This window comes from Saccopteryx bilineata, chromosome 1 (genome assembly GCF_036850765.1).
Source record: "Saccopteryx bilineata isolate mSacBil1 chromosome 1, mSacBil1_pri_phased_curated, whole genome shotgun sequence".
NCBI lineage: Eukaryota > Metazoa > Chordata > Mammalia > Chiroptera > Emballonuridae > Saccopteryx > Saccopteryx bilineata.
The window spans coordinates 334,726,520-334,747,338 of record NC_089490.1 but is presented as its reverse complement, the minus strand read 5'-3'; the positions used below and the strand labels follow the sequence as shown (position 1 = coordinate 334,747,338).

Sequence of the window (20,819 nt, the reverse complement as noted above, 5' to 3'; positions counted from 1 at the left end):
TTGAACGACAAGATACCCTGGACTTGTTATCTTTGAATATATGTATCCTGATTTATTGATGTCACCCCATTAAAAAAATAAAATTATTTAAAAAATTAAAAAAAATTAAAAAAATTAAAAAAAGTTTGTCCTTAAAAAAAAAAGTAAAAAAATAAAATAAAATAAAAAATAAAATAGCAGCACTCTCTATACTTAAATGTGTAGTGTAAACAAATAAGTAGGAAAATACTAGACCTTAGTATCTAAGAATTTAACATTTACCACTTTGACTAGTCAGAGCTTATTTGAAGGTCCATGGCATGCGGTGATTTATTTGTTTCATTGAAGCACATGCCTCAAGGTTGTGAGTGGCAGCAAGCACTTACCTGAGTAAGACTCATACAAGGCACTTTGCTGTTCTCCATCTATAGCACCCTAGGTAGAAACTACCATTAGGTACCCAAAGGAAAGTAAATCGTATAAATGTTTCAGGTACACTGTTACATATTTTTAATTAGATTTTATAATGATATTCATTAATTTATTGATTCCCAAAGTACTCGAGATAGATCCAGAATGATAATGGCTCATTACATTTGTTAAAGATCAAATCAAATCTTTATAAAACCCAAGAATGAAAAAACGCCACTGCCATATTTTCCCAAGTTTATTAATAATATACAGCTACTATATTACTTTCTTTAAGTGACCAGATATCCTGGTCATTTAGAACACCTGTTCTCAAACTTTAGCATGCCTCAGAATCACCTGGAAGGCTTATTAAAACACTATTTGCTGACCCCTACCTGCAGAGTTCCCGATTCAGTGCATCTGGGGTTAAGCCAAGAATTTGCAATGCTAACCTGCTCCAAGGACCACACTGTGAGAACCTCTGCTTGGGAGGATCAAAGCCAAGTTGTTACAAATTCATATAACCATGTGTGCCTTCACACTCACTATAATCTATAAAAAGTCCTTTGGTTTTCTAATGACCTGGTGGCAAAAACTACACATTGTCATGAATAATTAAGACCAAAATAGCCATGATGTTTTCAAATAGATGTTATTTTAAAATAAATATATATTAGGATTACTATATTGAAAATACATAGTTGTTTTACTTTATTCAGATTAAAATGTGGTAAAGCTCTTTACAGAGTGACTTGTTTTAGCACTTGTCACCAATATATTTAAATAATTAAATAACTGCATACCTAATGTCTCTTTTCCTCCACTTGATTGCTCTCACCCATTAGGGCAAGGACTATCCTCTATAGTTTACTATTGTATCTCTACTGCTTACCACAATGTCTAATACATAACAGGTCTTTTAAAAATAATGGTTGATTAAATGAATAAATAAAATTTATTGACAACCTATTAGCATCAAAGGTCCACATATTGATACTTGTGGTACAAAGGTTAATTAGATATAACTTCAACTCTCAAGTTACAGTCTATTAAGGGGGGCAGAAATAGATTCAATTTATCATAAGGCAATGTAATAAGTGCTTTATAGAAATATGTACAAAATGCTGAAAGACATAATGAAAGGGCTGCTTAAAGCTTCTAGCAAGTAGAAAAATGGTAGAAGACTTCCACAAAGGGATGATAAATACCAGTATGTGTTAAATCTAATGTTTCATCCATATTGCTACTAATCTCAAGTACCCATAGGGTTCTATGTTAAGCTTTATGGAAATAAAAAGTATTCTACTTTAACTCAAAAATCTGACATGCAAATGCAAGTCTTCATAAAGCAAGATGGCATGTTTCTAAGATTTTGGTACTGGCAGGACTTTAAGGAAAATACCACTTTACTGTCCACATCTTTCCAAAAACTTTCTCCATAAACATTATACAGTGAAATTTAAATTTGCAAAGTATATGGAAGAGAAGTATTTCAAAAAAATCTTTCACCTTACTCCTTCAGTATCTAAGTGAAAAATAAATAACCTGGGTGCCTTGAAAATTGAAATATTTTATAAATACTAAATAAAAGAAACCCCAATTAATTTTTAAACTATTATGGAATTTCAATTCACTTCTATTCAAATTCTGTAAGGTGTTAATGCAATCATCATAGAACTGTAATTATCCATTGGACAAAACCTTTTCCTTAGTATGACCACAAGATGTCACCCTAAGCATAACTTCTAAATGTGCAGCTTCCAGCACATTGCTGTTTTAGGCATTTTTCTTTTTTTATACAATAATAAACACTAATAACTAACTTTTAAAGGCTTAATGTGTCTTTTTTCAGTGTCAATTATTAGTAAATAAAAAATAAAAACAAAATACAGTACAGGGACTCTAGAACCAAAGAGGAAGAAAGTTAAACGGTTCATCATTCTCCATGCTTAGATGTCCAACTATACCATAAGAGCAATGTACCTAACCACTAGTTTTATTTTCTTCTTTTATTTTATTTATTTTTAAAATTTCCCAAAATAAGCATATGTTACTTTTATAATTAAATAAAGTTGTACTTTAAAAATAAAAAATACCTTTACTATCACCTTCCACCCTATTATCAGAGAACCCATTTATAAAATGCTTTCATACATTATAATAGTAGTCAAAGTTATATAAACATAATCTTTCCTCAATATTATACCATCGAAGACATACTAGCTTTTGGATGTTTTTTACATCACTTGATGAAGGACCACAAAAGAAGGATAGTATTTCTTTCCAAAATAATATTTTTCATCTGTAGAGAGGGTTGGTGTCCTGGTCACATGTAAGTGTTACAGCACATTCTGCAATGATAGTATTTCACTTTACTATTCATTTGTGTTGGGTTTTATGCAGTATAACTCTCTATTTCTTCAGTTAGTTGTGATTTATGCAAGTTATTGTTTCACTGTACTGGTTATCTAAGTCTCAGAACAATAGGAGAAGCCACTGTCTTTCCTTCCTTGTAACAAGAACAGCAACAATAAAAGTAGGGAAGGGAGTTGGTTCAAACAGAAAGCAAGTTATAGTCCATAAATAATGCTCTGTTTATCAATGGCTCCCTACTTATCCTTTTATAAAGTTTTAATCCCCTTCAGGATGCACAGAGATAGATGGCTTTTCTTCTTTTGTGTCCTTAAAGAGAATACACAGTAAGACCACTCAAACATTCAATAGAAATAAATTTGTAATTAGTATTTAGCAACTCACATAGAATTAATTGAATAGAAGATTATGTTTTGTTTTATAATGATGCTCCATTTTTTGCAGTCTAGTTTATCCCCAAATGACTTAAAAACCAGCCAAAGCAAATCTATCCATTCAAAGCTGGGCACCAGGATTACTTACGTAATAGCTTTTTACAGATTATTGTAGTATCTTGTTTTTTAAAGGCATTCAAACTACACTGTAGGCTTTTTGCCAAGATACTTATCATTCACTCAAAACAACTAAAAAATGCAATTCTTTGCCATTCATTTGTCCTTTTATTCCCCATATAATAGTGTTGTAATACCAAATGGTTACATTGCCAAAGTATAGTAGAATTGTCTAAAGCATCCAACAATATTCTTCCTAAATCAAGTTCAAAAACTGAAACTCTCAAAAGACTTAGCTAATCTGAACTAAACACATCATACAAATTTAGAGATATTGCCATTCAGTTAATAACCTTTACTAATTACCAACTAGCTGAAATTATTAACATTTAATTCAAAATTTTGTGGTTTAAAAATGTTCTCAACTATTGTTCTCTAATGACAAGATTTGTTTAAATTCTGCAAGAGTCCATTTACAGTTGTTTTTGTTTAAACCAACTAAGATGATTATAGTTATTTGTGTCATTAATTTTTACCAGCCACAGGAGAATATTTTAAAGAACTTAATCCATAAGCAAAATAATCCCATAAAGCTTTGTTCTTGTTTTTATTCAACAGACTGATTTTCAAATTTTCAAAATTTGATGATGTTTGAAATTATATTCAGAAAAAGCTGGAGTTTTTGTCAGTAAATGTAGACATATATAATAAAAATAAAAACATAGATAAAATATCTTCAAGATTAAATCTCGTAATTCCCATTTTTATATTTTTATTTCAATAACTCCCAGACCTTAAAAGTTAATAATAATGTCTAGTAAACTCAGTTATTCTTTTAAATTGTACTATTTAAGCTCAGTAAACTATGTAGTATAATTAAGTGGGTTTTTTTTATATTGTTTCATTAGTTACTTTTGTTGAGGAGAGGTGTTTGTTTATATATTTTGCTACTTTATTTTAACTCTTAAAATATCATAAAAAAATAATTAAAAGTTACCTGTATATGTACAAAAGATATATGTATAAAGTCATAAATAAACCATATACTTAATTTTCCTCACCATCTTTAAGAAGGTGAAGAATAACCATCAATTTAAACATTATGTAGTTAAATCCATAACAAGTTGACAAAATTTCCAAAGCACTGAGATATTCATCAGTAAACTTTCCAGTTTGGATCATAAAGTTTCAAAAGAGAAGCAAAAAAAGTGGGGGAGGGAGAGAATATTTTTTAAGTTTTGTTTTAAGAAGAGAGTAAAAATAGAACTATGATTCTAACTGAGTAGAATGTGACCCATTGTTTCCCTAGGAAGGAACTTCCTTCTCTAGCATATTTGTCTTCAATTTTTTGCAATAAACTACTCAGGTTTTTTTCCTGTGTACACTTTCCTTCTTATACAAATTATTCCTTCAATATTGACATTTTTAATAACCTACACTTTATCTCTATTCTATAATAGTCTTTTTTAGGTTAACTTTAAATTTAGAGAGGAAAAAAAACCTTTTCTTCTACTTTCAAAGAAAAGTATTGCAGTTTTAAATTTGGTTAACATCAGGTTCTTTGACCACATTACTCAAACTAAGCCCACTTCTTCCATTAGCATAATATGTACTTTTTTAATGCATACCTAGCAAAGCTTGGAATAAGCTGCTCCTAAAAATGCCCATCACCTTTTTAACAGCGTTTTTCAGCTGCTGCTCTTCTGGTTTCCTTAATTTTTTGCAGTATTCTTCCAGTAATGACAAAGCCCGGTCAGTATCTGAAAAACATGATTTAAAAATTCTATCTTATGGTCTTAGAAAAATAGTAAGCTTATCATTAGTTATTAGAGAAATGCAAATCAAAACTACAATGAGATACCACCTCACCCCTGTTAGATTAGCTATTATCAACAAGACAGGTAATAGCAAATGTTGGAGAGGCTGTGGAGAAAAGGAAACCCTCATACACTGTTGGTGGGAATGTAAAGTAGTACAACCATTATGGAGGAAAGTATGGTGGTTCCTCAAAAAACTGAAAATAGAACTACCTTATGACCCAGCAATCCCTCTACTGGGTATATACCCCAAAACCTCAGAATCATTGATACGTAAAGACACATGTAGCCCCATGTTCATTGCAGCACTGTTCACAGTGGCCAAGACATGGAAACAACCAAAAAAACCCTTCAATAGAAGACTGGATAAAGAAGATGTGGCACATATACACTATGGAATACTACTCAGCCATAAGAAATGATGACATCAGATCATTTACAGCAAAATGGTGGGATCTTGATAACATTATACGGAGTGAAATAAGTAAATCAGAAAAAAACAAGAACTACATGATTCCATACATTGGTGGAACATAAAAACGAGACTAAGAGACATGGACAAGAGAGTGGTGGTTACCAGGGGTGGGGGGAGGGAGGACGCAGGAGGGAGGGAGGGAGGGAGAGAGTTAGGGGGAGGGGGAGGGGCACAGAGAAAACTAGACAGAGGGTGACGGAGGACAATCTGACTCTGGGTGAGGGGTATGCAACATTATTTAATGACATGATAACCTAGACATGTTTTCTTTGAATATATGTACCCTGAATTATTAATGTCATCCCATTAACATTAATAAAAATTTATTAAAAAAAAAGAAAAATAGTAAGCTTACATTAAATGATTCCATAGTTGTATTCCTAATTTTATTACAAAAATAATAAAATAATCATGAATTTCATACACTACCACTTGAAATTGTGAATTATACTCAACTTCTAATTTTAAGAACCCACTTTTATGTTTATAGTTCTGTCTTCCAAAAGAATCTGTAACTATGAAACAAAATTAAAGTCCTGTATGCAATGCTGGCCAGTTGATGTTCATGCAGAGAACATGATTCTCTCTTGTCAGAAAAATTATCTGAAAATTGATGAGATCTTACAAAATAATGACCAAGTTTCTTAACTCAGCCTTCAAGGCTTGATCCCTCCCATGATCTTTATACAACCTATATTTTCAGCCATATTTCCCACTCTACATTCCATCCTCTTTTATATTAATAAAACACACGCACACACACACACAATGCCCAAGTCATATTGGATTACTCTCCCTCTCTCCATCTGTCCCTCCTTTCCATTACCTTAGTACTTTTCTTTGCTCCTTCTTCTCCCTGTATTAGAATATGCTCCCCCATAAACTATCTCTCCCCAGTATATGTGTGCTGTATTGTAAAGGGTTTGCTGTCAGCTAGATCTGGGTCTAAACTCTACCTAGCTGTGTATGACCCTTAACAAGTTACTTAACATCTCTGAACTTCAATTTCCTCACAGGTAGTAGGATTAAATCACACAATACTTGGTACAATGTCTAGTATATGGAAAGCAATCAACAAATCAACTGAAAACCTACTTTTTCTTAAGTTATACCTAACTCATATACTTCCTTCCATAAAGTTATATCTGACGGTTCTAATTAATCATTTTCACCCTTCTTCCAAACCATTTTGCCAACACAAATACTACAGGCATTCTTAATACATACTGCCATATTATGGCTCCTTGATCCATGTCTCTATCTGCCATAAGACAAAATATCCTTGAAAAAGTCACAAAGTGACACAGCCTTTGAGTATAGTGACAATTCTTTTAATTTTATTTTTTCATTTTATTTTGGGGGGGGGGGATATGAAGATTCAACTTCATTTTTCCAACATGAAGATCTATCTGTAGAGTGTCAAATCACATAGTTAATTAAACAATTCATATGTATCACCAAGAATATAAATTAACTGATTTACTCAGACTTGAAATGCATTATGAGAGAGGGCAAGACTCACCTTAACCAGTGACCCATTGTTTTTATCATTAACTTGTATTTCGTAAAACTGTGTTTAGAAAGCTTTTGAAGAAAGTGACCAGAGTCTGAAATATTGCATTGCTAATTTTCCTTGTTTTACGATTTATATGTATTTTTGTTCTCTCTCTGTTTGAATTCCTGTATGAGGAATTAATATATGCAAACTTTTCATATACAAGGCACATATATGAAAATGGTTTCTTACAGGTATTATCTGGGGTGAAAGCCAACTGGAATTGTCAGCAGTATTCCCCAACCTCACCCTGTGCCCAGACTCTGTCATCAATAAAAGCTTTACTTTGAGTGAATGTCACTTCCTTCAAATGTCTTAGTATTCTTGGTACTTCTCCACCTGACCAGAGCTCCTCTCTTAACATTACTTTATCTTTTCAAATCATATCATAGATCTTCATCAAAATTTCTGTGTTTTGCCTGACCAGTAGTGGCACAGTGGCTAGAGTATCAACCTGGGATGCTGAGATTCCAGGTTCAAAACCCCAAGGTCTCAGGCTTGCGTGCAGGCTCATCAACACAATCCCAGGGTCACTGGCTTGAGCACAAAGGTCACTGACTTCAGGCCAAGGTCGCTGGCTTGAGCAAGGAGTCACTGGCTCCACTTGAGCTGCCCGGTCAAGGCACATATGAAAAGCAATCAATGAACAACTACAGTGACGCGACTATAAGTGGATGCTTTTCATCTCTCTCCCCTCCTGGCATGCTTTCTCTCTCTATCCCTTTTATTCCCTCTCTTGAAAAAAAAAATTTCCCTGTTTTGAGGTTTATTTTTTTCTTCCAGCTTTACTGAGGTATGATGGACAAATAAAATCATATGTCTTTAAGGTGAACAACATGGTTTTAATATACAAATACAGTATGAAATGATTACCATAATCACTACCAAAAAGACAACTAATAGTCTTTGCATTTTAAAAGTCTTCTCCTTCCAATCTAACCCTTTCGGACTAAATACCAATTATAATAACAGTTTATATTTATTGAGCATTTTATTTCATATCTCCTTTCCCCTAAATCTAATTCTTCTCTCCCACAGCCATTCTCAGTGGGTGATCTTGCTTCTTATTTCATGGAAAATCAGAAGAGAACTTCCACAAGTTCCTGATATGACATCTATGGACTTACCTGTAACTGTGCCCCTATATTCTGCCTTCCCTTCTGTTACTACAGATGAAATATCTGTGCTTCTCTCTAAAACCAGCTCCTCTACTTGAGCACCAGAACCTCTTCTCTCATGACTACTCAAGGACATTGCTGCATCATTAATTGCTACCTGTCCATTCATTCCTTCCCATGAGCATACAAACAAACTGTAATACCAGTGATTTTTAAAACTTTCCTTCACCTTTCGCTCTTATCCAACTAACTATAGTCCTCATTCTCTCTTCCCCTCTATAGCAAAACTCCCTGAAATACTGTCTCCACTTCCTTTCCTTTCATTCTCTCTTGAGATGACTCTACTCAGATTTGTATTTTCTGTAATTCCACTAACATAGCTCTTGTCAAGGTTACCTATCATCTCCATATTGCTGAACCCAGTGGTCAATTCTCCAGCATCTCAGTTGGCCCACAAGCAGCATTTGCTACTGTTGCACGCCTGAAACACTTTCTTCACTAGATTTCAAAACAGCAGTATTCTTTATAAATATTTAACCATCAGTTCTCTGGATTAAAAAAAAAGTGTGCATCTATACATCCATAAATTTATTATAAATTTTACTGATATAAAGAATGTGTAATATGAAATGTAGAAATAATAAGATGTGCAACTTTTATTGTAAATTCCACATAGCCAGTTGATTCTCAAAAAAAATTTGTTAATTTTTGCCAAATTCTTATACTCATAGCCAATTTAGGGTTGTAATTGATAAATGAGTAGTTCCAACATGAATGTTGGTTGATTTTTTTTTCTATTACAACATGAGTAAGATGAAAATGAAACAATAAAGATGGCTTAAGTAACAAACTTTCACTCACTCCATCAATTACATGAATTCTTTGCTGAATCAAATAATTTCTGAATAATGGACAAATATTTCTTCAATTTCTGTGCTAATCACAATGTAATAGCTATAGACATATGCTTTTAACTTGCATTTACATTTTCTTTATCATTTTCTTATCAGCAAAACAATAAGTGAAACCCTGATTTATAGCATTTGCAATTTCCAAGGTGTAAACATTCCCACCATAACCAGTTTCAAGCTACCAACATGACATCATTAATTTCAGGCTTGGGAAAGACATAGAGCAGCACACCATTACATAGCTTTTTCAACACAGACATAAAAAGATGTTAAATAAAAGCAGACATATCAAAATGTTAAAAAAAAAATTCTAGGATGTGATGAGTTTTGAATATTACCTTTTTTAATTTTTTTAAAGATTTCTATTTATTGAATTTTAGACAAAGGAGAGGGGCATGAAGAGGTGGAGGAACAGGAAGCATCAATTCATGGTAGTTGCTTCTCATATATTCCTTGACTAGGCAAGCCCAGGGTTTCAAACAAGCAAACTCAGCATTCCAGGTTGATGCTTTATCCACTGTACCACCACAGGTCAGGCTTGAGTATCACCTTTTCTTTTATCATTGATTTTAGAAAGAGGAAGGGAGAGAGAGAAAGAAACAGATTTGTTTTTGTACTTATTTATGCATTCATTGGTTGATTCTTGTATGTGCCTTGACCAGGGACTGAACCTGCAACTTTGATGTATCAAGATGATGCTCTAACCAACTGAGCTACCTGGCCAGGGCTTGAGTATTACTTTTAATATACTGTATTTAATGTAAGTGTATATAACTTAATTTTTAAATGGCTGGGTTTGAAAATTTGTTGAAAATTGCCCTGGCCAGATAGCTCAGTTGTTTAGAGCATCATCCTGAAGCACAGAGGTTCCTAGTTTGCTCTTCCATCAGGGCAGATCGATGTTTCTGCCCCCCACCATCACCACCCTTCCTCTCTTTCTAAAATCAATAAAAATAAACATTAAAAAAATAACGCAAATTTGTGAGAATCCAACCATAGGTTCTTTCAAGCTGCTATGAGCCCCTTCTGGTGCTCAGCTGCTTCCCGGGCAGCACTCTGCTGCAGGCTCCCTCCCTAGAGCACGGAGGCCCCTTCTCAATCACATGTACTGGTCCTCCTCCATCCTCAAGCTCTAAACCTCTGGAGGCTTTCTATTCTTAGTCCTTTGGGCACCTTACCCAGTAACCTGGCTTCAAATACTACCAGCATTCTCAAGACTCCCAAATTTATATCTATATAGCTCAGACCTTTCCCCTGAATTCTGTAGTCATATATAAATGAATATTCATATTTCCATCTTGATGTCTAATATGCATTTCAAACTTAACTTGTCAAGGTCTTATAAGAATTTCAGGTCTTATTAACCACCCACAACCTACTTCTCCAGCATTGTTCCCCATCTCTGATCCTTTGGGTTGTTCAAATCAGTATCACTGAAGTCATCATTCATTCTTCTCTAATTCTCTACACCTAATCCTATCACTTCTCACCATCTCCAGTCCTATAACCCTGATCCAGGCCACCATCATCTATCCCCTGTGTTACTGCATTAACCTCCTACTAGTCTACATGCTGTCACCTTTTCCCTCCTAAAGTCATTCCTAAACACAACAGCCAGAAAGATCATAAGTCAGATAATGTTACTCCTCAACTTAAACCCTCCAGTGACTCTGCATTCACTCAGCAAAAGCCTACCTCTCTGATTTCAGCTTTTACACCTTTCCTCTTGCTCAGTCTACTCCAACCACAGGGGTCTATGCTCTTTCTCAATATAACAAGAACTCTCCTACCCGATGACCTCTATTCTTGCTATTATACCTAAACATTCTTTCCTCAAATACCCAAAAAGCTTGCTCCCTCACTTCTTTCATATCTCTGCTCAGATGTCACCTTATCAATTGGGCCATCCCTAATATCCTTATATGATATATTAGCAAACCTCAAGCTTACTCCCTTTAAGAAGGGAGAATTTCAATAGGCAGTAATAAACAGAAAACACTTTATAATTAGTTCTTTTTTATCTACGAAGGTTAGAAATATAAATATATATGTGGATGCACAGGGAGCCCTCTCCAATCTTAAAATAAGATGTATTAACAAAGATGGTGGCATAAACATATACTACTACATTTGTATACAACTTAAATTTTTTTTTTGCTTTCAAACTTTACCTGGTTTTATTTTATATGTATGTGTGTGTGTGTGTGCATGTGTGTGTGTATATACATATATATATACATATATATGTATATATATATATATAGAGAGAGAGAGAGAGAGAGAGAAGAGGAACAGACAGAAAGGGAGAGAGATAGAAGCATCAATTCTTTTTTTTTCTTTTTTGTATTTTTCCGAAGTTAGAAGCAGAGAGGCAGTCAGACAGACTCCCACATATGCCCAACTGGAATCCACCGGGCATGCTCACCAGGGTTCAATGCTCTGCCTATCTGGGTCATTGAGGCTGGAGCCATTCTAGCACCTGAGGCAGAGACCATGGAGCCGTCCTCAGCACCCTGGCCAACTTTGCTCCAGTTGAGCCTTGGCTGCAGGAGGGGAAGAGAGGGAGAGAGGAAGGAGAGGGGGAAGGGTGGAGAAGCAGATGGGTGCTTCTCCTGTGTGCCCTGGCTGGGAATTGAACCGGGACTTCCACATGCCGGACCAATACTCTGCCGCTGAACCAACCAGCCAGGGTCAAAGCAACAATTCTTCATTGAAGCACCTTAGTTGTTCATTGATTGCTTTCTCATATGTGCCTTGACCAGGGGGCACCAGCTGAGCCAATGACCACTTGTTCAAGCTAGCAACATTGGGCTCAAGCCAGCGACCATGGGGGTCATGTCTATATGATCTCATGCTCAAGCCAGACTCTGTGCTCAAGCTAGTGAGCCTACACTCAAGCTAGCAACCTCAGGGTTTCAAATCTGGGCCCCCTGCATTCCAGGCCCACGCTCTATCCACTGCACCATTACCTGGTCAGGCTACCTGATAATATTTTTAACAATTTTTTGAATATAGGAAAAATATTTGAATCCTCTTTTTGTCAATAATCAAACAGTTTCTTTAAATGACAGTGGCTTATTGACCTCACTTTTTCACCCATTTCTAATCATTAATGTAAGTAATCAACAATATAATAATTGTACAATATCTCCCTCAGTACTTATATGTATCTTTAGACTCTGATTATCTCTAGTGTCTCAAGCTTTAGTCTTTTTAATTTTAATTTTATTTTATTTTGTATTTTTCTGAAGTGAGAAGCGGAGAGACAGACTCCTGCATGTGCCTGACCAGGATCCCCTCCCCACTGGCAAGCCCATTAGGGGTAATGCTCTGCCCATCTGGGGCATTGCTTCATTGCAATCAGAGCCATTCTAGTGCCTGAGGCGGAGGTCATGGAGCCGCCCTCAGTGCCAGGGCCATCTTTGCTCCAATAGAGCCTTGGCTGTGGGAGGGGAAGAGAGAGATAGAGAGAAAGGAGAGGAGGAAGAGTGGAGAAGCAGATTGGTGCTTCTCCTGTGTGACCTGGCCTGGAATCAAACCCCAGACATTTATACTCTGGGCCTACACTCTACCACTGAGCCAGCTGGTGAGGGCTTTTATTTCTTTATTTGTTAGACAGTTTCTGAAATTTTGCTAAAGTACCAAGAATCTTTTCTCTTTTCTTTCAATTATAATTTTTAAGCTCTATTTCTACTTCTATGGCATTTCTGCAGGTATTCGGTTATTCTGATCTTTTACTCTTGTAAAAGCAATTCTCAAAAATTTATCAACAGCATTCCCATACTCATATCCACAAATGTAATTTGCCAGGTAAGCAGAAGTCCATGAATTCATTCAGCACATGTTGAGTAACTACTCAGGAAAGACACTATGTTGAGCCAAAGCAGTTAGATGGCCTCTATACCAACAGAACTTATTATGCCTCTCACCCCCATATGAGAAAAATCTAATACATTTAATAAAATGCTACAATATTTTAAAAAAAAAAGGTCAAACATAGTCAAGTCTCTCTTAGGTAACTTAGGCTTTTCCATGCCAGCACTTAGTTCTGGAAATATGGCTGCCCTTTACCACCACCCAGGTCAATTCCATTAGGCCTTTTATCTCTCTCTACTTAAATTCTTGTTTCTGATTAATAGAAGCTTGAGCTTCAGTGTAATCTAAAACTAGATAACTAAGCAAAAATGGTAAGTTAAGCAAATGATGACAAGGATCCTGGGGTACAAGTCAAGATGTTGACAGTTGACAAGTTAAGTAAAGTGGAGAGTTCAATAGTTATCCAAGTGAGTCAAGATTAATATTTAATTAATATTTAAATAACCAGATATAAGTGCAAATTTTTTTACCTGAATTGCCAATATAATGACCTCAATTCTATTTTCTTTATTAAAGGAAATCTGTCTTCATATGACTCCTGAAGCTACTGTAAGAATGAAACTAAATTTGAATTAACCTGAAGAAGGGCACAGGAAGAAATGGGAAGGTGAATCATTTTTTAAAAGAATTTTTTTTGCATGATACATGCAATCCTAAAGATATAGTGAATGTTACATAACTGAAATTGTAAGTAATCATGTGTCTGTTAATTGAGGTTCAACTCTTTTTGGTTTAAAAATAGAATTTCCAAAAGTTATAAATAATTTGGGACAGGTAATTTAAATTTGAAATAATAAGTTCTTTCATTCATTAATCAAGTGTTTAACCCTTTTAGAGATTTTTGTCTGAAAGTAAAGATAACTAAATAGGAAATTTCAACAAAGTAAAAAATTAAAATAGAGTGGAATAATGCTATGATGAGATCCCAGGTATCACGGGAAGTGAGCTGATGCTATATAAACCATGTTAAGTCTGGTCTTATACACAAGGAGGAATAACAAGCCATGAAAGATTTTTTCCATGAAGATAAGCTTGACTGTTTTTTAAAGTTTTAAAACTATCACTTTGCCTGACCAGGTGGTGGTGCATTGGATAGAGCATTGGGCCGGGATGCTGAGGACCCAGGTTCGAAACCCCGAGGTCACCAGCTAGAGCATAGAATCATAGACATGACCCCATGGTTGCTGGCTTGAGCCCAAAAGTCACTGGCTTGAAGCCCAAGGTCACTGGCTTGAGTCCAAGGTCACTGGCTTGAAGCCCAAGATCACTGACTTGGGCCCAAGGTCACTGGCTTGAGCAAGGGGTCACTCCTTCTGCTGGAGCCCCCTGGTCAAGGCATATCTGAGAAAACAATCAATGAACAACTAAGATGCCGCAATGAAGAATTGATGCTTCTCATCTCTCTCCCTTCCTGTCTGTCTGTCCCTGCCTGTCCTGTCAACTCTCGCTAAAAAAAAAAAAAAAAAAAAAAAAAACAACCTCTCACTTTAACTACAGTGTGATATAAAGCAATTGAAACAAGAACAACAAGAACAACTAAGTTTTTCCCCAGATAACCTTTTAAGTGAATCTATGTTAAATTAAACAGTCATAATTTTGATCATATTTACAAGACATTATGACTAGCAAATGAAAATATTTTATTGTTAGGTATTGTAAGGTATTTATGACCTGACCAGGTAGTAGCACAGTGGATAGAGTGTTGGCCTGGCATACTGAGGACCCAGGTTCAAAACCCCAAGGTCACTGGCTAGAGCACGGGCTCATCTGGCTAAAGTGCAGGCTCTCCAGCTTGAGTGTGGGATCAGAGACATGGACCCTTGGTCACTGGCTTGAGCCCAGAAGGTCACTGGCTTGAACATGAGATCACTGGCTTGGCTGGAGCTCCCTGGTCAGGGCACATATGAGAAAGCAATCAATGAACAATTAAGGTGCCACAATGAAGAATTGATGCTTCTCATTTCTCTCCCTTCTTGTCTATCCCTGTCTGTCTGTCTGTCTTGGGCTAAAAAAAGATAAAAAGAATTTATGTATTGCTTAATTACTGGTGTTATTTTTGTTGTTTCATAAATTAAGGATATTCAAAAATAATAAAATGATTACCAATAGAATAGTTATTCTTGTACTATGTCTTTAAAAAGAGGCTTTATAGTATTAAAATTTACAATTAAAGGTGATACACCAAATGTATCATTTTATTATTATGAAGATTAACTAGCATCTATTGAAAATTCTAAGCATTATACATCAATCACCTTATTCAGTCTTTACAAAAATCCTAAGAAGTACTATTATACACATTTTGCAAATGAGGGAACAAACTCAGAAGTTACTTGCCCAAGACTACACAACCAGTAAGTGCTGGAACCAGGATTCAAACCTTGGCCTATCTGTTACCAAAACTCATATTTCTAAGTATTATGCCACTCTGAATGTTAACTTACTGGGTAAGAATCATAGTGCTTCTTTTTTCTGTAATGTCCTTAGCAATTATATTTTACCCCTTGGCCCTGCCCTCTCCAATTTTTTTAATAAACTTCAACAAATTCCAGTTGATCAGGATATTTCCCTCCTGAAACAAAAAGATATTAGTTTATCTTTAGGCCAGATTTAAAGCAGTATAAAATAGTGAATTTATAATACTACCTTTTAGATAAGGCATGTTTTCATATTGTCTATAGAACTATTAAAGAGAACAATGGAGCCCTTGCCAGTTGGCTCAGTGGATAGAGCATTGACCCAGCATGGACATCCTGGGTTCAATACCTGGTGAAGGCACACATGAGAAGTGACCATCTGTTTCTCTTCCCCTCTCTTTCCCCCTTCTCTCTCTTCTACTCTCACAGCCTGTGGCTTGATTGGTTTAAGCATCTTCCCTGGGCACTGAGGGTAGCTCGGTTGGTCCAAGTGTCAGCCTCAGGTTCTGAAGACAGCTTGGTTGATTTGAGCACTGGCTCCAGATGGGGGGGGAGTGCTGGTGGATCCTGGTCAGGACGCATGTGGGAGTCTGTCTCACTATCTCCCCTCCTCTCACTTAAAGAGAGAGAGAGAGAGAGAGAGAACAATGAGGAAAGTGCAAGGTTAAGTAGTAATAAATGGGAAGAAGATAGAAAATTACATCTTCAACTGAATATTGCAATATACATTATTCTAGTTGTAACAGACTAGAAACAGAAAATGAAGGGGTAAAAAGATAAAAATTTGAATTTAAATTGTGGGAAAATGTCTGGCCAGATTTAAAGCAGATCTAAAGAGTGCAATCACTTTGTAAATACTGGATGGTTTAAAATTACTTTAGTACATTGAAAGAGAAAAAAATACTCATAAGAAATGTCATCATAATCTATAAAAAAAAGCACAGGATCTGTAAGCAGATGTGTCCTTGCCATATCTTCCCAGGCTTGTATGACTCTGAACACAACTAATTTTCTCCTCAATCCAATTTTTTTCTTGATTTTAGAGAAAGAGAGAGACAGGAAGGGAGAGAAAGGGAGGAAAGAGAAAGATGAGAAGCATCAACTCACAGCTGCATCACTTTATTGATTGATTGATTGTTTCTCATATGTGACTAGACCAGGGGGCTCCAGCTGAGCCAGTGACCCCTTGCTCAAACCCGTGACCTTGAGATCATGTTGATGATCTTGCACTCAAGCCAGTGACCCCATGCTCAAACTCACAAGACTATGCTCAAGACTGTGACCTTGGGTTAATAGGTTAACACTCTATCCACAGCACAGGCATCTTTGATCCAATTTTTTATTTTTTAAGTGAGCAAGAGAGAGAGACAGGTGGACAGGGACAGACAGACAGGAGAGAGATGAGAAGCATCAGCTCATAGTTGCAGCACCTTAGTTGTCCATTGATTGCTTTCTCATGTGCCCTGGAGGGGGGTACTCCAGCTAAGCCAGTGACCCCTTCTCAAGCCAGCAACCTTGGGCTCATGCTAGAGACTTTGAGCTTCAAGCCAGTGACCTTTGAGCTCAAGCCAGCAACCACAGGGTCATATCTATGATCCCATGCTCAAGACAGCAACACCATACTCAAGTTGGTGAGCCTGCACTCAAGCCAGTGACCTCAGGGTTTTGAACCTTGGTCTTCAGTGTCCCAAGCCAATGCCCTATCCATTTAGCCATCACCTGGTCAGGGATTGATCCAATTTTTTTTAAAGTATTTTGATGATAAGAATTTGTATAGCAATTTCCTATTTACAAAACAATGTTTACATGGGCTAGGTGGTTTGTTTGTTTTTTTTGATTGTCACAATAATGCCAAGAGATGACTATTGTTAAGTTAAAATTGACTGTACTGATAATACCAAATTTGAAGCTCAATCTGTTGATCTTTCTTTAGCCAGCTGATGGTAACAATTGGATTCCACCCCTGGTATCGCCTCCATTGCACCATGATGTCACTCAGCTGTTCAAAGAACACCCTACTCATACAGTGAAAAGAACACTGGATGAGCTTCTGGTTCTATCACTAACTAACTTTACAAAAGTCAAGTTCATACATATTATCTTATTTGAAGTGGAAAATAAACAACACATATTTTGAGAGAAAAAAATATTAAACTCAGAACAGGAAACAAGCTTAGAAGGACTACATGATTTTACCATGGTCAAGTGGTCACATCATCTGAAAGCGTGTCAACTTGATCACACATGTGGGGGACTGGCACTTTGAGGTAGCAATTTTTTTCTCTCCTTAAATTTTCCCATTTCCTTTCTTCTCATTGAAGCAGGTAACTGGTTTTGTACTTTATTGCATCAGGACAGGGATGTGTCAGAACAGAAAACAAAGGGCTTTTTAAATTATTCTACTTCTGCTTTCCAAAAACCTAGGCCCTCAGAAGAAAAGAAGAGTTTGTTACAGAGATAAAAAAAAAAAAAGAGATTCTCAGGTACATGCAGAGAGAGAGAGAAAACATTCCCAATCTAGAAAAAGATTTTCTCGGCTGGAGAAAAGAGAGAGAAGTCTTTGGATCCCAAGAGAGCAAGAATCTATGCTCTACTTCCTGGCACCACTGTCTGGAAGGCAGAAAGACCCCAGAGAGGAATGGCACCATAATGCATCTAAGTAAACAGAAACAAAGAAATTCTGGGGGAAAATCTATGTCACTGCCAGACCAGAAAGATCTTGACACAACTCATTGGTTCAGAGGTAAACTATTATATACAGATTATCAATGACCAGAGTATACCTCCATTGCAGGAGAAACTCTACCATAACCCCTGGAAAATAAGAAAAACCTCAATAAAGAGTGGAGATCTTTCTCCACCACTCAGTGACTAAGGGTCAGAAATAAAGTTGCACTATAAAAAGTAAATGGATATTTCTTACATACCTAAATTTATAAATTGATAACCCATCTCAATGATTAAATGGTCTTGTCTCTTCTCCTAAATACCAGGTCTTCCGACTACTGGTCTAGGTTTTTTTCCTGATTATCGATGATGATGGTGGTGGTAATGGTGGTGGTAGTGGTGATAGAGGTGATATAGTAGTGCTATATATAGTTCAAGTCAAAGAAAATAACTAATGATCTGAAACAGTATCTCACCATTTCCCACATTATCTGGTAACCTTCTACTGATCTTTTGTATGTCATCTTAAATATCTTATCTCCCAGAAAGGATTCCCTGACTGCCCTAGATTGGGCTGGGTGCTCCTCCTCTGTTTCTATGACACACTATGTTAATCTCAACCACACAACATTTAAATTGTCTGTTTCCAAATCTGTCTTCCTAATAAACTTTAAGCATCATAGAACCAGAGACTGAATATCATTTCTCACTGCAAAACGTGTACCTAGCACAGTGCCTGGTACAAAGTAGACATCCAATTAATCTTTGTTGAATGGATAAATGGTTGAATAAAAGAATGGAAGTAAAGCCGTTGCCTTGATTGCTGACACAATTTTACCTTTTAAAAATATGTATAGTTTATTGCCTATAAGAAATTTTAAATAGAATAGAACCTAACAGGTCTATTCCAAGTCGTATCATACTTTCAATGATAAAGATGTCACAACTCTCCAAAATGATAGGATCCCTACAGTTAGGGCCTCAGTGGCTAGCAAGATAGTATCATAAAAAGAAATGGGCTACAAAATCTTGCCTGTAATTTTTGAAAGTTTTAGCATAGTATTTCATTCTCACAGGATTTTCTACTTTATAACATCATTCCTCTTGGTCTCAAATCCTAAAATAAATGGGGTCAGGAAAATTGTTTCATAATGGAGGTGATTTGGCCATAATTCTTGAAATAGCTTTAAGGAACTTACTAAAAATTGAACTTATGCAGAAAGCTTACTACTTGGAATTCAGAATGACTGACTAGACAGAAGAGACTGGGTAAAACTCATGATCCTTTGCTGACAAAGCAACCTACATTAAAAATACGGTGCCCTCATGCCTTGACTGCTACAAATTCTGGAGCAGGAATTATAGCTGGGGAACAGGTCCTCCTCCCCCAGTAAAAAAAAAAAAAAGATTTTATACATCTCAGCCTTATACTAAAAAATATTTTATCATCACTGACATGGTTAAACAGTGAATATTAAGAAACGAGCATATAAGAAGAGTATGTAATTAAGAAAGAAGAGCAGTCTTATAGTTTAGTGAATATACTGTTACAGAATCAATTGAGTATGCGATTGATTGGCAAACCATGAAAGCCTTAATTCAGTGTTTTAAAAATCCAATATTTGTGTTCATCTTCTTACTGACTAGACTCTTCTACCCAAAGAAGTAACCAGTAATAGGCCTAACAGAGAGATCAAATGTTCTCTTCCACGGAGTAGATGGGCAGTTTCCCAAAAACCTAACAGTTCAAACAGATTTTTGGTATCAAGTCTTTAGCATATCATTAGCACACTTTTCCAAAACATAATAACTATAAAATAAATTTAATTAATAGATTGTTTGCTCCATAATATTCTCCTAATTAGTAGTTGAAGACACAAATTTTCTCCTATTTCTTTCTCCAGATGCTCTCTCTTTATGCCTTCTGGATTGCTGAGTATTTTCCAACATCATGAGTCTTGTGGCATTATGATTTGTAATAACCCTCTCAACCAAAGTCAAGATGACCCTTTTGAGAGATTTTTTTAATCTAAAAATTTCTTTAGTAAAAATTATCTATTTCACAGTGACTTACAGAAATTGAAAAAGTTTGAAAAGTATTTTTTTTTCATTCTTCTCTGGAAAGATTCAGTACTTAACTCTTTTGAGTTTTATTCATTGGGGGAAAAACATGAAGTTTTGTGAAATGGAAAAAGCATCTGTTATAAAATTGGTACAACAAACATGAAAATTGAAACACAAATTTGCAAAAGGTACAGTCAATAAATTCAGGTGCATATTGTCTCCTTTAGAGAATCTGGAAAAAAAATTTCACTTTAAGAATCTAAGAAAAGCCAGAGAGGGAAAGAGAGTATACCCAGATAATGAAAGGCAAATATAAATTAGTAAGATACAAAAAAAAAAATGAAGCCACAAAGTGCAAAAAACAGATAATAAATTTTAAAAATTTAAATGAGGAAGGAATACACAGAAGAGTTCTAAAGGGTCCCTAACCCAGAAAGAGAAAGGAAATAAAGAAAAATATAAGTGATACTTTTATGAAGTATACAGTCAACCAGAAGGAAAGACTGTGAACCCATAAGATTGAATTGTGACAATCTCAATTTCAGGCTGGTCCGAAGGTAGTGAGTTATCTCAATTGATTGTTCACAATCTCAATTTCAAGGATGCCCATAACATACATAGCAATACCATGTCTTTGAATTCTACTTACACAACATTCTTCATCT

The 20,819-nt window shown here is 35.7% G+C and overlaps 1 protein-coding gene across 3 annotated transcripts in view; it reads right to left on the bottom strand.

Moving 5' to 3' along the window:
• Nucleotides 1-20,819, bottom strand: part of DLG2 (discs large MAGUK scaffold protein 2) — a 2,196,962-nt gene that overhangs the window by 2,171,759 nt on the left and 4,384 nt on the right. For all 3 annotated transcript variants that reach the window (XM_066248982.1, XM_066248991.1, XM_066249001.1), the window contains exon 2: nt 4,883-5,014. In XM_066248982.1, the coding sequence (XP_066105079.1) occupies nt 4,883-5,014 (132 nt within the window). The remainder of the gene's footprint in view (nt 1-4,882; nt 5,015-20,819) is intronic.